We start from the raw sequence: 15,472 nt of genomic DNA on the forward strand, positions 1-15,472 counted from the left end.
TACAGACATCTGGAACTGCAAGTCTTACAGTGTGGAAACATGAAAGTTTACCTTAGGATTTATTTTTAACTAAGTCATTTAAAATTCCTATTTCTTAAGTGATGGTACATTAAGTTGGGCACGGGGGTGTATAGTAGTCTCCAGCTACTTGGGAAACAGATTGAAGGATCACATTAGTACAGAAGTTAGTGGCCAGCCTAAGCAACATAGTGAGACCCCACTGCAAAAACGTACAAAAATCAAAAGAAATTTCTGCATTGTCTTTTTCAGTTTCTGGTGTGCACACCTATGAAGCCTTGTTTATTCACTCTGGAGATAAAGCCAATGAACACTTGTTTTTGCAAGACAATGCCCCTCCCTCCCAAGTACTGGGGGTTTGACCTCAGGGTCTCAGGGTTAGCTAGGCTGGCATTGTAACACTCCAGCCTTGTTTTTGACTAGTCTCACTTTCTGCTTTTAGGCTTCCAGTGTCCCTGGGATCACAGGTGTGCACCACTGTGTCTAGTTTCCTTCATGTGGAGATGAGCATCTAGAGACTTGTACCCAGGCTGTCCTAGCATCACAGACCTCCCAGTCTGCTTCCCAGTTAGCTTGAGATGACAGACACATTTCATCGCACCCATCTATAGTTAAATAGTCTCAAAAACGTCTGCCTGGGCTGGCCTGAAACCGTAGTCCTCCCATTTGCAGCCTTCCTAGTAGATAGAGTTATACAGATGTAAGCCATGGGTGTCCCTCCAAACAATTCTCTTAACAGCATTCTGATAATCTTCCAAGTTAACATGCATTAATCACCACAGGGTGTTTCTGAAGCCACATAATACCCAGGTGACTTGTGAAATTCCCAGGGCTGTGTTTTGTTGGAAACACATAACTATTAGACTAGGTACATCAAGGGAAGGAGAAATTGGGTTGTCAGTTGGTTCCTATTTATATCACTGGAGAAAAGATGACACAATAGGTGACATACCATCCTATGTGTGAAGAACACTATCAGTTTAGGAACAGACTTAAGAATACCTACAATTCCACTTCAAGCCATTTTTCCCTCCCATATTTCCTAGTGTCAATGGCATATAACTGTATACATTAACTCTTGAGGCCAGATCATGTACCATTTTGATCCAAAGTATGGACAATGAGCAAGGTACTGGTGACTCATGATGTAGTCCTAGCTACTCAGGAGGCTGAGATCTGAGGATTGTCATTCAAAGCCAGCCCCAGCAGAGAATTCCATGATACTCTTATCTCCAATTAACCACCAGAAAAATCTTAAGTGGAGCTGTGGCTCAAAGTATGGATAAAGAGCATTTTTTTGCCGGTCTTGGGGCTTGAACTCAGTCTGGGCGCCGTCCCTGAGCTCTTCAGAAGAGCTCAAGGCTAGTGCACTACCACTTTGAACTACATTGCCACTTCTGGTTTTCTGGTGGTTAACTGGAGATAAGAGTCTCAGGGACTTTCCTGCCCAGGCTGGCTTTGAACCGCAACTGTCAGATCTCAGCCTCCTGAGTAGGATTATGGGTGTGAGTCACCAGTGCCTGGCCACAAGGAGTATTTTGATTTAGTTGGGTTTTTTTTTTTTTGCGGGTTTTTTTTGTTGTTGTTTTTTGTCAGTCCTGGGGCTTGAACTCTGAGCCTGGGCACTGTCCCTGAGCTTTTCTTTTGCTCAAGGCTAGCACTCTACCACTTGAGCCACAGCACCACTTCTGGCTTTTTCTGTATATGTGGTACTGAGGAATCGAATCCAGGGCTTCACACATACTAGACAAGCACTCTACCACTAAGCCACATTCCCAACCCACAATGAGTATTTTGAGCAATTTTCACAGAACATTCATGGGTATGGAGAAGAAGCTTCACCACTTCTAATCCTGAAATACTTTTCTACTCAAAAGTTAGTCTGAATCAACACTGACATACAACTGCTTATTAGAAAAGAATTTATTAGCAATAACTTCACAATTTATTCCGGATATCTGATGTTACAAACTTTGGGGTCTTTGAGATAAGCAGGATCCTTGTATGTAACTGGCATGAATCCTGAAAAGAGATCATTAAAGTCCTTCACAGAAAATAATGAGCAGAATTTTGACCAGTACAACCCAGTTGTTCAGGTACACTTACCCATGATTTGAGCTCTTTTAATTGCTTTTGTTATTTCTTTCTGTTTCTTCCCACAAAGACCTATACATTTTGAAAAAAGTGATTTATTATTTGTAAGAAAATTCCAGTACTCAAAATTTGTCACTATTTCTAAGGTTAAAGGTTGGTAATTTTCTTTTCTGTGAAGATCACAATAGTAAATATTTGGGGCATATAACCAAGTCACAACTGCTCCATTTTGCTATTGTAGCTCAAGAGAAACCATGTGTCACTATGTAAGCAAACTAGAAAAAAAAAGTAATAAGCAACAAGCTGGATATGGCCTATTCATGGGCCACAGTTCACTGACACCAAGTCTTAGTCTAGGATGACTATGTGTGATATGTACACTCCATTTGTAATGTGTATACATCTCAAACACCACATAGTTTGGAAACACTGAGGTTTAGACTCAGGATCCTACACTTGCTAAACAGGTGCTCTATCTACCATTTGAGTCATGTTCCTTGTACTTTTTTTGCTTTAGTTATTTTTCCAAAAAGATCTTGAGGTTTGGCTAGGGGCTGGCATTGACTGTGTTTCTAACTACAGCCTCTTCTATAGCTGAGTTCACAGGCATACACCACCATGCTGCCTATTAGTCGAGACATGGTCTCATCTTAATTTTTTTTGTCTGGACTAGACTTGAACCACATTCCTCCCAATACCTGCCTCCATAGTAGGTAGGATTACAGGCATGAGACACCATATCCAGTCTTCAACTTTTTTTTTTTTTTTTGCCAGTCCTGAGGCTTGAACTCAGGGCCTGAGCACTGTCCCTGGCATCTTTTTGCTCAAGGCTAGCGCTCTGTCACTTGAGCCACAGTGCCCCTTCTGGCTTTTTCTATATATGTGTAGTGCTTAGGAATTGAACCCAGGGCTTCATGTATACAAGGCAAACACTCTACCACTAGGCCATATTCCTAGCCCCACCATATCCAGTCTTAAAAAAAAACAAAAACATTTTTATATGTTGTCAATCTACAGTTAGGTCTGAGCATTAAAAAACATACAAAAATTAGCACAGGTTTAGGCTAGTCACACCAGAGGATCACAAGAGTCCAATAGCTATATGCTTATGAACACATAAGATGATGCTAAGTGAAATGAACTCCATGTTATGGAAACGACTGTTATATCACTGTTGTAATTACTTTCAACATGCAATGTAAAACCGTAGCTTCTATTATTGATGATCCTCTTGTATCCCCTTCCCATGGTTGTACCTGCACTATCTCTGTATCTTATCTGAGTACATTGGAAACCATGTATACGGATATTAGAACTAGGAAACTGAAAGGGAATACCAAAATCGAGAGAAACAGGGTAAAAAGACAAACGACTATAAAAGTAATACTTGCAAAAGTGTTTGGTGTAAATTGTTCAGTGTAAATCAACTGAACAACTCATGGGGGGAAAGGGGGAGGAGGAATGAGGGAGGAGGTAACAAACAGTACAAGAAATGTATCCAGTGCCTAACGTATGAAACTGTAACCTCTCTGTACATAAGTTTGACAATAAAAAATATTTCTGTTTGTTTTTTTGCCAGTCCTGGGCCTTGGACTCAGGGCCTGAGCACTGTCCCTGGCTTCTTTTTGCTCAAGGCTAGCACTCTGCCACTTGAGTCACAGCGCCACTTCTGGTCATTTTCTGTATATGTGGTGCTGGGGAATCAAACCCAGGGCTTCATGTATACGAGGCAAGCGCTCTTGCCACTAGGCCATATCCCCAGCCCTAAAAAATATTTTAAAAAAACATACAAAATGATAACCCTGAGTTTAAAAAGAAACTTTCTCTAAGTACAAAATCCAGCTCCTGTAGCATATAGTCTAGAATGATTTATAGCAATGATAGTACACAGATACAATTCTTATTTACATTGAAATTACTATGATTAAAAAAATACCTGTTATATGCCTTCCATAAATTGATCCAGTAAATGGAGAAATAAACTGAGACAAAAGCTGTTTTTTGAGAAGGAAAATTACATTGTTATTCTGTGAATATATATATATATATACATGTATATATATTTAAAAATAATTAAAACCTTACACAAGTCCGTAAGTCCTATAAACATAAGTTTCTGACTTATTTTGTATCAAAAAGTATACTACCAATTAACAGGTCAATCAGCTTATTCAGTGCTAAAGGTAGTTTCTTGATTTCCACAAATATCTAAAACCACTGTTTCTAAAAACTTACTAAAATGCTTCATCTGTCATGACAGGTGGCCACATCATCACAAAGGTAAATAAGACTACAGTGAAGTCTTGGGAGGTATAGATACATTGGGTGATTTGTTATATATAACTTAGCTATTTAAAAAAAATTGTGTGCTGATATTAGGATTTGAACTCAAGTCTTCACTTTATTATTGATTTTGACACTTTAGTACTATCTTGGTGCCAGGCAGTTCTTGGCCTTTTATAATTTCCTAGACTTTCTCCCTCAGAAGCAGCTATTATTTTATGTTAATATGCCTAACACCGGCACCATTCACTGCTCTCAAATTTGAAACTTCTCACTTGCTGGGAGCTGATGAAGGACAATACTGAACCAGAACATGGAGGTACAAAGATCAGCTAAACATAGGAGTTTTTACAACTAAAGCACTTGTGCCCTCCAACTGGAAATCCCTGCTGTGGTGAGCCATTTCTCAAACCTTGGAGCATCAGATACAATGAGCTGAAATAATAGTACATGCAGATGAGCCAACAGGCTCCAAGGTGAATAAAGATACTTACATATAAAATTATACCCTAATTTGAAATTATAAGGCTGCTCAAACAGTTGCCCCTAAAGCTGCTATGAAAATGACATGATCCTCTTTAAGCAAGACTAGCAAAGAAGCAAAATCCTAAACTTAAATTTAATACAAAAGCAAAACCATATCTTACCTGAACATTCTTATAATCTACACGTTTCCCACATAAGACACATTTCTTAAGAGGTTCCTTATAAGGATTTTCCATTGGAATGGGCTATGATAAAGAAGAAAAGTGTCATGAAACAGACTTAATTTTGAAGTAAGAAAAGTTACTATGTACCTGTTTGAAAATAAAACAATGAAACTTATTGAAATAGTTTAGGAAAGAGGGAAGCAGGAATGGGGATATGACTAAGGAGTTTGATCATGGTACACTATATACATACATGGGCACCTGAAAATGAAATCCTCTTGTAAAACTGATTAATGCTAATAAAATGTAAAAAAAAAAAAAATCGTAAACATCCACTGAAGGTACACTGTACCTTTCTTACTGTGTGCCTATTTTGACCAAGCACTTTATTTTGTGTCAGTTGGCTAAGGAGAAGTTAATTTATGGAGGATTCTGGGATAAAGATAATCTTTGCAGGAAAGGGTTTATGGGAGAAAAAAAATACAAGTCTGATTTTGAAAAAGTGATCAGGTACTTTGTTCAGAATGTAGATGACTAAACCATTTAAATTTATTTTCATTTATTTTAACTTCAAGACAAACACACAGCACAAAGGTACCATGACATTTCTAAGTAAGTACAATTGCTAAAGTTTAGCCCTCCTATTTCTCCATCAGGTGTTTCATCACATCTTCTTTTAGGATAAGGCTAGAAAGTTGAACTGAGGACTTCTTACTATGCTAAGTTGTCAGACATTATGCTTCTTCTGTGAGTCTAGGAATAAGGAAGACGAAAGAGGCTAGACTACTGCTAGATTCCTCTTTATTTTAATGCTTACTTAAGTGAATATATCTTTTTTCCCCTGTAGTTTAGTTCCAAATATCTGAAATATAAGAAGTTCACTTCCTGTTTTCAAGTTCCTTACTAATACAAAGAAAATCTTACCAGGTCCTTATTGCTGGCCTCCTGTTTATACTGTGAACAACCTCTTCTCCATAGAACTGCAATTAAAAAGAAACAGAAGTAAACAAAGTCTGTTAACTGGCTGAACAGCCAATAAAGATTTTGAATTTATGGAATCAGGGGACACAAAACAAAAGTGCTATTAAGGAGTGACACTGTCAAAAAGAATTGTACTCATCACCTGATTTATGAAATGGTAAACCTTGTGTACAGCATCTTAATAATAACAATAAAACTACAGATATACATATATAAGATGCCGTACGGTCTTTATATTCACGATGGGTGGTTTACCGTGTGTTCCCACCCATAAAACCTCTTTTATGACCATTTCTCCTCATGGAACATTTCTCTTAGAGATTTCAATGCAGTTTCACACCGGAGGAGCAGTAGAAAGGCAATGTCATCCCCAAGGCAAAACGAGTAAAGTCAGTAAGACTCTCTAGAGAATACCTATTAGAGAAACACAGAGATACAGACTTGAAATGAGTTGACAGGGCAACTCGTTTGCTTTCCCTTCAGCTCTAGAATACTAGTCTCGCCCCCACGTATCCTGCAGAAACGCAAGCGAGAAGCCCTCCGCCGGCTGTGAGAGGCAAAGCCACGCGGCGTGATCCCAGGGAGGCTTTACCCGCGCGAGCTCCACGATCGGGAGGGCAGGCAGCAGCCAGCACCCAGCGTGTCAGACTCGTCCGCCCTAGACCCGGGCAAACAGGTAGCAGAGCCGCCATGGTCCTCCGCCCTTCCTCTTCCTTTCCTTTTCCCAAAGCGCCACGTCAAGTCCCTTCCGGTCTCTTCCCCAGTGGGCCCCGGGACTCCAAGGTTCCGGGGTCGGACGCCGGGGGACACCGCAAAAGGTATGCGAGGCCTTCAGTGCGCATGCGTGACAGCTGTCTGCCCACCCTCAACGCGCCGGAAGTCACAAAACGCTTGTAGCTGGACAGGGAACGGGCCGGGTTAACGCTTGTACCCCTGCTTCCGGTTGGGGAGTTCAGGGAGCTTAGTGGGGGTCTTTATCTGCGGTGTGTGGAGGCGCCCCCTCCTCTTGAGTCTGGCGGCCGGGTCTCCGGGGATGTGTTTGGGGCCGGATTCTCGCCTCCGCCATGGATGAAGGTGTCCCCCGCATCCGGCGGCGGGTGTCTGTCCGCAAGAGGAACCGAACTAGCGTACCGAGCCCCGGAGCCTCCCCCGCCGCGCCCCGGTCCCGGCCGTGCGACGGGGAGGACGAGGAGGACGAGGAGGAGGACGATGAGGAGGAGAGGACAGCCGGGAGGCGCCGGCGGAAACCCCTGGGTGTGCCAGGCGCGGAGGTACAAAGCCCGCCCCTCTCACTCCCCGGGGCGCCCGGGCCTGACTCCCGCGCGCGGGCGGGCGGTGGGGAGAGATCCAGGCCTCGCACTTCGCGTGACACTCAGAGGGCTGGCGGAGACGGGAGCTGGGTGCTCGGGCTGCAGACCTGCGGCAGTTTCCGTTAGATAATCGCTGTCGTTCGTTTCTGTTGCCGCCGCTGATTGACACATAGCAGATGTCTTGTTTTCCCTCCTTTAAATGGTCATGCGAGTTTGACCCCAGGCATGGAAGTTGTGTACTGGACAGCCTCTTGGCTTGACTCAGACAGAGGCCCAGAATCAAATCACCGCTGCTCCTACTGTGTAGTGAACTATGTATGTGTTGGTCATTCTGTGAAACTACCTATATGATCTAGATTTTTACCACAGTCACGCCTGACAAGTTGAGGATCTACAGTTCTGATTTCGAACTGCCCTTATCCCTTTACTATATTGCTATCTCACCATTTGCATCCCTTCTATTTAGTATTTGGCCACCCTAAGCCAAGTGTGCATACCGTCTCAATTCCGAATTCAGAAGCGATTTTTCTTTGGTAGTGTCTAGTGGTACAACCATGAATTTGTCCCACAGGCCGGTCCCCTTTAAGTCTGAGAATAGATTGCTGCAGTTATCAGAAGCATCTAGTGAGATGACATTCCAGTGGCTTAGCACAAATGTAGCAATTAGAATCTAGGAGCCAGAAGTGTAACTTAGTAGTAGAACCTGCCATCACCCCTCATGCAAACACATTTCTTCTCCCTCTCCATATACAATGCAAAATTAGAATCACTATCACTTCAACATTGTTTCAACAGGAACATTGTTTAGGCATGATCACTTTACCTCTTCAGGTTTCTATTTATCTGTAAAAAAGTTCTTTATCTGTAAAATTATAAATACTCATAGTGACACATATAATTGTATATTTGATTCAGAACTAGGCTGAAGATTTTGTTCTTATGCTGGAATTGTCCATAAGTCTTTTTTATTTCCTCCACAGCCAGTCGACAGTGAAGAGGACATGTTTGGTGACTATGATAGTTTTGCAGAAAACTCCTTCTTAGCCCAAATGGATGATGTGGAACAGAAATACATGCAGCTTCCTGAACACAGGAATCATGCTGCAGACTTTGCCACTGAAGAGCTTCATTCAGAAAGCATCAAAAATAAACTCAGCATTCCAACCGAGAGTAACTCTACTAAATATAAAACTAAAACCCAGCATGAACATGGTGTCCCTGTTGAACCTACCAATGATCTTTTGTATGATATGCCTTCTTCTCAAATTTTATTCTTTGAAAATTTGTGGAACTCTTCAAATGAATTGGATGCTCCATCTCCTATAGTAAGGGATAGGAACGTATCCTCTAACAATATCGTGAGTGAAGAACTGCCCCCTGGTCACACAGATCAACCCCAGCAAAATGATGAATTCTCTTCAAAAGTCAGAACTAGCTCGGATATGAGTAGGAGGAAAAGTATTAAAGATCATCTAAAGAGCGCCATGACTGGAAATGCCACAGTCCAAACCGCAATGTTTTCTAAGAGTAAACAGCTCAAAGAGACTCTCCTATCTGAAGAAATTAATGTTGCTATGAAAACAATAGAATCATCATCATATGATCTTGGCCCTTTTTATTCACTACCCAGCAAAGTGAGAGACCTTTATGTTCAGTTCAGAGGAATTGAGAAATTATATGGTAATGCTTTTTGTTGAAATGAAAACAGAATTTGGGGGTTGGAGGTGTGACTCAAGTGGCAGACCAACTGCCTAGCAAGCACAAGGCCCCAACTTTAAACCCCAGTATTACCAAACAAAAAAAAAAATCTTCCATCAACAGAAGCAGGTGTTTCCATTCATATTTGTCATCTTGAAAAATCAAAGGCAATTGTCTCTCAACCTTCCATTTTCTGTTCTGCCACTATGGAACCTCTTTCCTACACAGTCATTCTCAAACCAGGTTATCCTTGCTTTCCATTTTCTTAAGTAATTCTTCAGCACACACCAATGCTGAGTTCTGTGCTCCCAATTATGATATTATGGCTAGGAAAAAACAAAGATATAATGACTAGGGTGTGAAAATCCGAGGTTACTTTAGTAATAACCTTTCCTGACTTATCAGTACTTTATCTGCTGCTATGACCACACCTTTATTACAACTCTTGATACATCTACTTGTGTTCATTTTCCTCTGAGTAGCAGTTTCACAGTTTTCATTGGTTGGCTCTTGTCTTCTCAGCCCAAATTTAGTTTTACTCCATTGAATGCTGGGATGTCTTGAGGAAAAGAAGTCAACAATACCATTAATTAAGCTTTACCATTTCTAAAGCCAGCTGTAGTTGCTATTTAAATGCAAAGATATATAGTGTTTTTCAGATCCTTGCATATATTTCATTGTCACTTTAAAGAAGGGACAGTTGCTGTTCTACTGGGAGATCAGCTCATCAGCCAATTGCTTCATGAGTATTTCTGGAACTCCTGTTAAGATCTTATGAACTATATGAAAATATGGGCTCAACTAAGGGAGAAGACAGGTTGGAGAAGTAGGACTTCAGGAAGCAATCAAAGTTTAATACCAGACTACAAGGAGAGGTTCATGGTATAAGAGGTAACAGTCTATTGCACTTCAAGTAAATAGTAATTTTCTTATCTTTAGCTTTCTCCTCGCACTTTGATCTTTGTCAAACTTTCATTTCTTGCCAAAGTAAATTCCCTGAGAACAATATGCTAACCCTTCCTTATCTTTTGTAACTAGTACTATGCTTTGGACCTATGGTAGGTTTTCAGATGTTAAAGCTGTTAGCCTCCTTAGGAATTCTGGCCCTGTTGCCTAAACAGTAATGCGTTATCAAAAAGAGCCAATAGGGGCTGGGAATATGGCCTAGTGGTAAAATGCTCGCCTCGTATCAATGAAGCCCTGGGTTCGATTCCTCAGCACCACATACGCAGAAAAAGCTGGAAGTGGTGCTGTGGCTCAAGTGATAGAGTGCTAGCCTTAAGCAAAAAGAAGCCAGGGACAGTGCTCAGGCCCTGAGTCCAAGGCCCAGGGCTGGCAAAAAAAAAAAAAAGAGCCAATAATTGTTTTGCAAATTATACTTTGAAATGTCAAATTAAATTGTGCCAATAATTACATTGGTTCTAGGTAAGAATTTCAGTAAAGAACATTTTGTATGTGTGTGCATGTGCATACCTGGGCTTGGAATCGGGACCTGGGAGCCATCTCTAAGCTTTTTGGCTCTAGGCTAGGGCTCTACCCCTTGAGCCCCAGCTGTACTTCTAGCTTCCTGGTAATTGAAGAGTCTTATGAACTTCCTGCTCCTGCTTGCTTCAAACTGGGATCCTCAGATCCAGCCTCCTGAGTAGCTAGGAGACCTTGAGCCACCGATGCCCGGCTTATAACACTTTGAAAATTCTCATTTTATATAAATCTGGCTTAATAACATGGCCAATTTAAAGCATAAGTTCATGGGCTAACTCAGTATTCAAAAGCAGTGTCTTTTTTTTTTTTTAATAACATACATTAGTTGTACAAGTAGGAAGGAGGCTTATTGTGACATTTCCCTACACGTATACAGTCCCAGTCAAGCTCACGCCTTGTGGCACTCTACCTCTTCTTTCTTAAAACATTATCAATGGATTTCATTTTTCTATTTTTTATACATGTAAACAAACTCCTTTGGGTATAGTCATCCTCATTCACTCCCTTGTTAGCTCAGATGCTGAACACATCTCCCAACAGAACCTGTCTTATTTTGCTGTGTTCTTCTTTTTTAATGTGTATTAACTGCAGCAAGTGGTCTCACCATGGAATTAGGTGTGCATAACACCTAATAATGTTTTGATCAGAATATTCTCTATTGCTTTCTCTTTCCCCCAGCCCGACCTCCCCCCTTGAACCTTAGCGTTCATTGAGATTCTTTTATGCTGTTTTCATTCATAGTAACAATGTACTTCAAAATTACCCTCCTCTTTCCTCTCCTCTTCACCGCATCCTAAATAGTCTCATGGTTAGAATCTGTAATACATGAAGAAATTATATTCCTAAATATTAGTCACTTTGGTTTAGGCTTAAAATATCTGAGTTGGATAAAGTGAATATGAGTTTGGGCATGAACATCTGCAGTTTGATAGCTAATGGATGATATCAATCTGAGGTATTTTAAAATAATGAATTTTGAATATTAATTTAAGCATCTCAGTGTTTAATTTTAGTGCTGAGATTCAACCCAAGGCCTTATGTATGTTAAACATACTCTACTCAGCTGTTCCTCTAGTCAAGTATTTTAAAGATAGTTTTATATAGTTATATAGATACCTGAGAATTGTGTTAAAAAAAAACACAATGAGGTTATTCATAAATGTCATTCAGTCATTTTTTTTTTTTTTTTGCCAGTCCTGGGGCTTGAACTCAGGGCCTGAGCATGGTCCCTGGCTTCTTTTTGCTCAAGGCTAGCACTCTACCACTTGAGCCACAGCGCCACTTCCGGATTTTTCTACATATGTGGTGCTGAGGAATCGAACCCAGGGCTTCAAGTGTACGAGGTGAGCACTTTACACTAGGCCTTATTCCCAGCCCCTCATTTTTATTTTTTTAAATGTTCAAGCCCAACATTTTGATGCATAATTATTTTAAAATACTTGTGCGTAATTGGCTTCACATAATTCATCACATTTATGATCTGTTTTTACTGCTTATGAATGTACATAGATTGCTTATATTTAGATTCCCATGTGATTGTGCAATAAGTCATCCCCTCTACCACTCCATAGCCCCTTTGTTATCCTCAAGCAATGCTGTATCCTCTTGCTCTTTTGTATTTATATAGAGCCCTAGAAGTAACACTTCCAGATTAAAGGTAAGTGTGATTTTATTTTTGAAGCTTCCAGGTCATTATTGAGAAAGACTATAGCAGTTTATATTCTTACAGACCATAAGGAGGAATGCTTGCCTCTCCTCACTACTCAGCTGTAGATTTTACAAAGGAGGCCTTTATTTAGGCAATTCATCTGTTTATTTTACCAATTAAATTACAATTGATCCTCTATTCCAATGACCATTTTATTTTCCTATCATGAAATGACTTCCTTTGCTTATCTTTCTTATGATAAAATACTGGTGCATATTTTGGAGATTGTCACTCTCCATTGGGAATTATTCTATAGAATGTTATAGTAATTCTATAGTAATGTTATAGTATTTTCATCAATACTACCTTGCTAAGTGGTGGTAACCCTACGTGTACCAGTTAGTACTCCTCTTCTTTCATGCTTTACTCTTAGTTTAAAATGGTATTCAACCATTCAAAGTTTAGGTTTACAAGAGAGCTAACTGAAGTTAGTATTAGCTTATGCAAAACTTTGTGGACTTTCATTTCTTCTACCTTCTCTTCCTTTGTAAGATAGCTTTGGGTGAAGAAGGAAGGTCAGCTTTGCAGAATTTAAGAGGAAGATCCTAGAATATTCACATGTTGATTTGATCCGCACATCTCTTGGGTGATGGTCGCTTGTCACTCAGGCTGCAGTCAACTCTGTCCCTGACTAAGTTTTAAGCTGAGTTTTAAGGGGGCTAGCTGTTCACCCCATGGATAAGGCCTCTACTATACTCTCACTGGCTCTGGATATTGCATATTTTTAATTTGGGCATTTAATATTGATTTTAATGATATTTACCTTTAGGAGAAGATTGCTTCACCGGGAGAGATTTAATGTCTGTGCTTCTGGAAAAACAGATTGCTTCTCAGGGAGGGATTTAATGTCGGTGCTTCTGGAAAAACACTTGAGATTAAAAATATGAAGATGGCTGAGTGCTAGTGACTCATATCTGTAATCGTAGTTTCTCAGGAAGATGAGATCTGAGGATCACAGTTTGAAGCCAGCAGGAACAGGATCTAAGAGACTATTATCTCCAAGTAACCACCAGAAAGCTGGAAGTGGAGTTGTGACTCAAGTGATAGAGCACTAACCTGGAGCAAAAGAATGCTCAGGGTCAGCACCCAGGCCCTGAATTTAAGCCCAAGGACTGGTACACACATGTGCATGCACGCACAAACACACACACACACACACACACACACACCACTCCATATACATACAAGAATATGAAGAGAAAAAATAATGTTTTTTTGTTTTGTTTTGTTTTTTTGGCCAGTCCTGGGCCTTGAACTCAGGGCCTGAGCACTGTCCCTGGCTTCTTTTTGCTCAAGGCTAGCATTCTGCCACTTGAGCCGCAGCGCCACTTCTGGCCATTTTCTGTATATGTGGTGCTAGGGAATTGAACCCAGGGCCTCCTGTATACGAGGCAAGCACTCTTGCCACTAGGCCATATCCCCAGCCCCGAAAATAATGTTTTGTTTTTTAATTCCACAGAATGGCAACATACTTGCTTAACACTGAGTTCTGTGCAAGAAAGAAAAAATTTAATATATTCTTTGCCAACTAGTGGTGGAAAAACTCTTGTAGCTGAGATTTTAATGCTACAAGAACTACTTTGTCGTCAAAAAGATGTCTTAATGATCCTTCCATATGTGGCAATTGTCCAAGAAAAGGTATGTTTTTTTTCTAATATAATTTTTTTACTAATATTATTGTGACATTACGATCTAAAAAGCTTAAATGTACTAACTATACAGATGTATCTCTTCATGATGAATTTTTTTTAGTATGTACTAAAGCATCAAGTACTTACCTAATATATCATCAAATGCTCCTTGTATTTTTCTCTAAATTGGTAGCTTGAACTCTGTCTTAAATATACTATTCATGTTTACTTTGAATTTTAAAGCAAAACTAACCAAATGTTTTGTCAAATGAATGAGTTAATTCTGATACTTTTCTAACATCATAGAAGACAGAATTTATTTTCACATTTATTCGATGGGTTAAAAGTTTGCATTTATTTTATGAGCACCTTGTTTTTACTGTATTTCTTAGATAAAAATGTTTAATCTCATAACTGTTTTCGTTGATTGATATTAGATACTGCTTTGGCTACATTTTTTTTTGTTGTTGGCCATGGGGCTTGAACTGAGGGTCTGGATGCTGACCCTGAGCTTTTTTGCCTCTACCACTTTGAGTCACAGCACCTCTTTCTGTTTTGCTGGTAGTTAATTAGAGAAAAGAATCTCATGGCCTTTCCTGCATGGGCTGGCTTCAGACAGCCATTCTCAGATCTGAGCCTCCTGAGTAGCTAGGGTTATAGGTATGAGCCACTAGCACCCAACTAACTACTTTCTTAAATCATTCTAAGCACTTAATAATTGTTCTTATTTATTTGTATTTTTTATTTTGTTTATTTTAATATTCTAGATTTCTGGTTTGTCAAGTTTTGGTATAGAACTTGGTTTCTTTGTTGAAGAATATGCTGGAAGCAAAGGAAGATTTCCCCCAACCAAAAGAAGAGAAAAGAAATCCCTATATATTGCGACTATTGAGAAAGGTCATAGCCTGGTGAACTCCTTGATTGAAACTGGAAGGATTGGTAATTTGGGCCTCATTGTTGTAGATGAGGTCAGTTACCACTTTGACTTTTATCACTATTTTCTTTATACTAGTGCGTTACATTTTTGTTGTGATTATTTTGTGGACTTGCTTAATACCTCATCAAGAAGGAATTCATTTTAATATACAGAGGATAATACAAGTATAAACATTTCACTTTTGGAAAGCTCCAGTCTGCAAATTATTGATATTTCCAGTGTCAGGTGTTTCTTGAAGTGGAACTATATATTTTTATGGATAATTTTTTGGAATTGCAGATGTGTCAGTGTGTTGCCAACCAGACTAATTAACTTAAAATACCATCTGGTATTGTAACGTGTATTTACTGTAGTCATTATATCTAAAATGTTAAGGAATTATAAAGCAAGTATTAAATATTCATTTCTTACAATTTTTTATATGAACATTTTATGAAGATTTACTAATGCCTTATTTTGGGGAGGGGAGTTCTCTCTTTTCTTTTTCTCTCTGATTTGTTTTCTTTGTTTTATTTTAATCTCAAAGTTGCACATGATTGGTGAAGGGAGTCGTGGTGCCATTCTGGAAATGACCCTAGCAAAAATCCTCTATACTAGCAGTAAGTATTTGCTGATTCATAATTAAGAGATGTAACTATAGAAGACTCCTTTCAATGTATTATGTGACCTAGAGCAAGATA

General features: G+C 39.7%; 2 protein-coding genes across 5 annotated transcripts in view; one reads left to right on the top strand and one right to left on the bottom strand.

Moving 5' to 3' along the window:
* Positions 1-1,926: 1,926 nt before the first annotated feature.
* Positions 1,927-6,808, bottom strand: Mrps18c (mitochondrial ribosomal protein S18C). Its single transcript, XM_048363846.1, has 6 exons — positions 6,619-6,808; positions 5,970-6,025; positions 5,043-5,126; positions 4,049-4,106; positions 2,125-2,184; positions 1,927-2,040 (listed from the first exon to the last, which is right to left on the bottom strand). The coding sequence occupies exons 1-6, from the start codon at positions 6,716-6,718 to the stop codon at positions 1,964-1,966; spliced, it is 435 nt and encodes a 144-aa protein (XP_048219803.1). The 5' UTR covers positions 6,719-6,808; the 3' UTR covers positions 1,927-1,963.
* Positions 6,809-6,876: 68 nt separating this feature from the next.
* The window catches only part of Helq (helicase, POLQ like), a 39,824-nt gene continuing 31,228 nt past the window's right edge, over positions 6,877-15,472 (top strand). For 2 of the 4 annotated variants that reach the window (XM_048363837.1, XM_048363838.1), the window contains exons 1-5: positions 6,877-7,297; positions 8,317-9,016; positions 13,684-13,862; positions 14,623-14,823; positions 15,319-15,391. In XM_048363837.1, the coding sequence (XP_048219794.1) occupies positions 7,091-7,297; positions 8,317-9,016; positions 13,684-13,862; positions 14,623-14,823; positions 15,319-15,391 (1,360 nt within the window). In that variant the 5' untranslated portion in view covers positions 6,877-7,090. Of the gene's footprint in view, positions 7,298-8,316; positions 9,017-9,039; positions 9,926-13,683; positions 13,863-14,622; positions 14,824-15,318; positions 15,392-15,472 lie in introns of those variants that run through there. The other 2 variants (XM_048363839.1, XM_048363840.1) reach the window with 2 other exon arrangements.

Source organism: Perognathus longimembris, chromosome 16, assembly GCF_023159225.1.
Source record: "Perognathus longimembris pacificus isolate PPM17 chromosome 16, ASM2315922v1, whole genome shotgun sequence".
Classification (NCBI taxonomy): domain Eukaryota; kingdom Metazoa; phylum Chordata; class Mammalia; order Rodentia; family Heteromyidae; genus Perognathus; species Perognathus longimembris.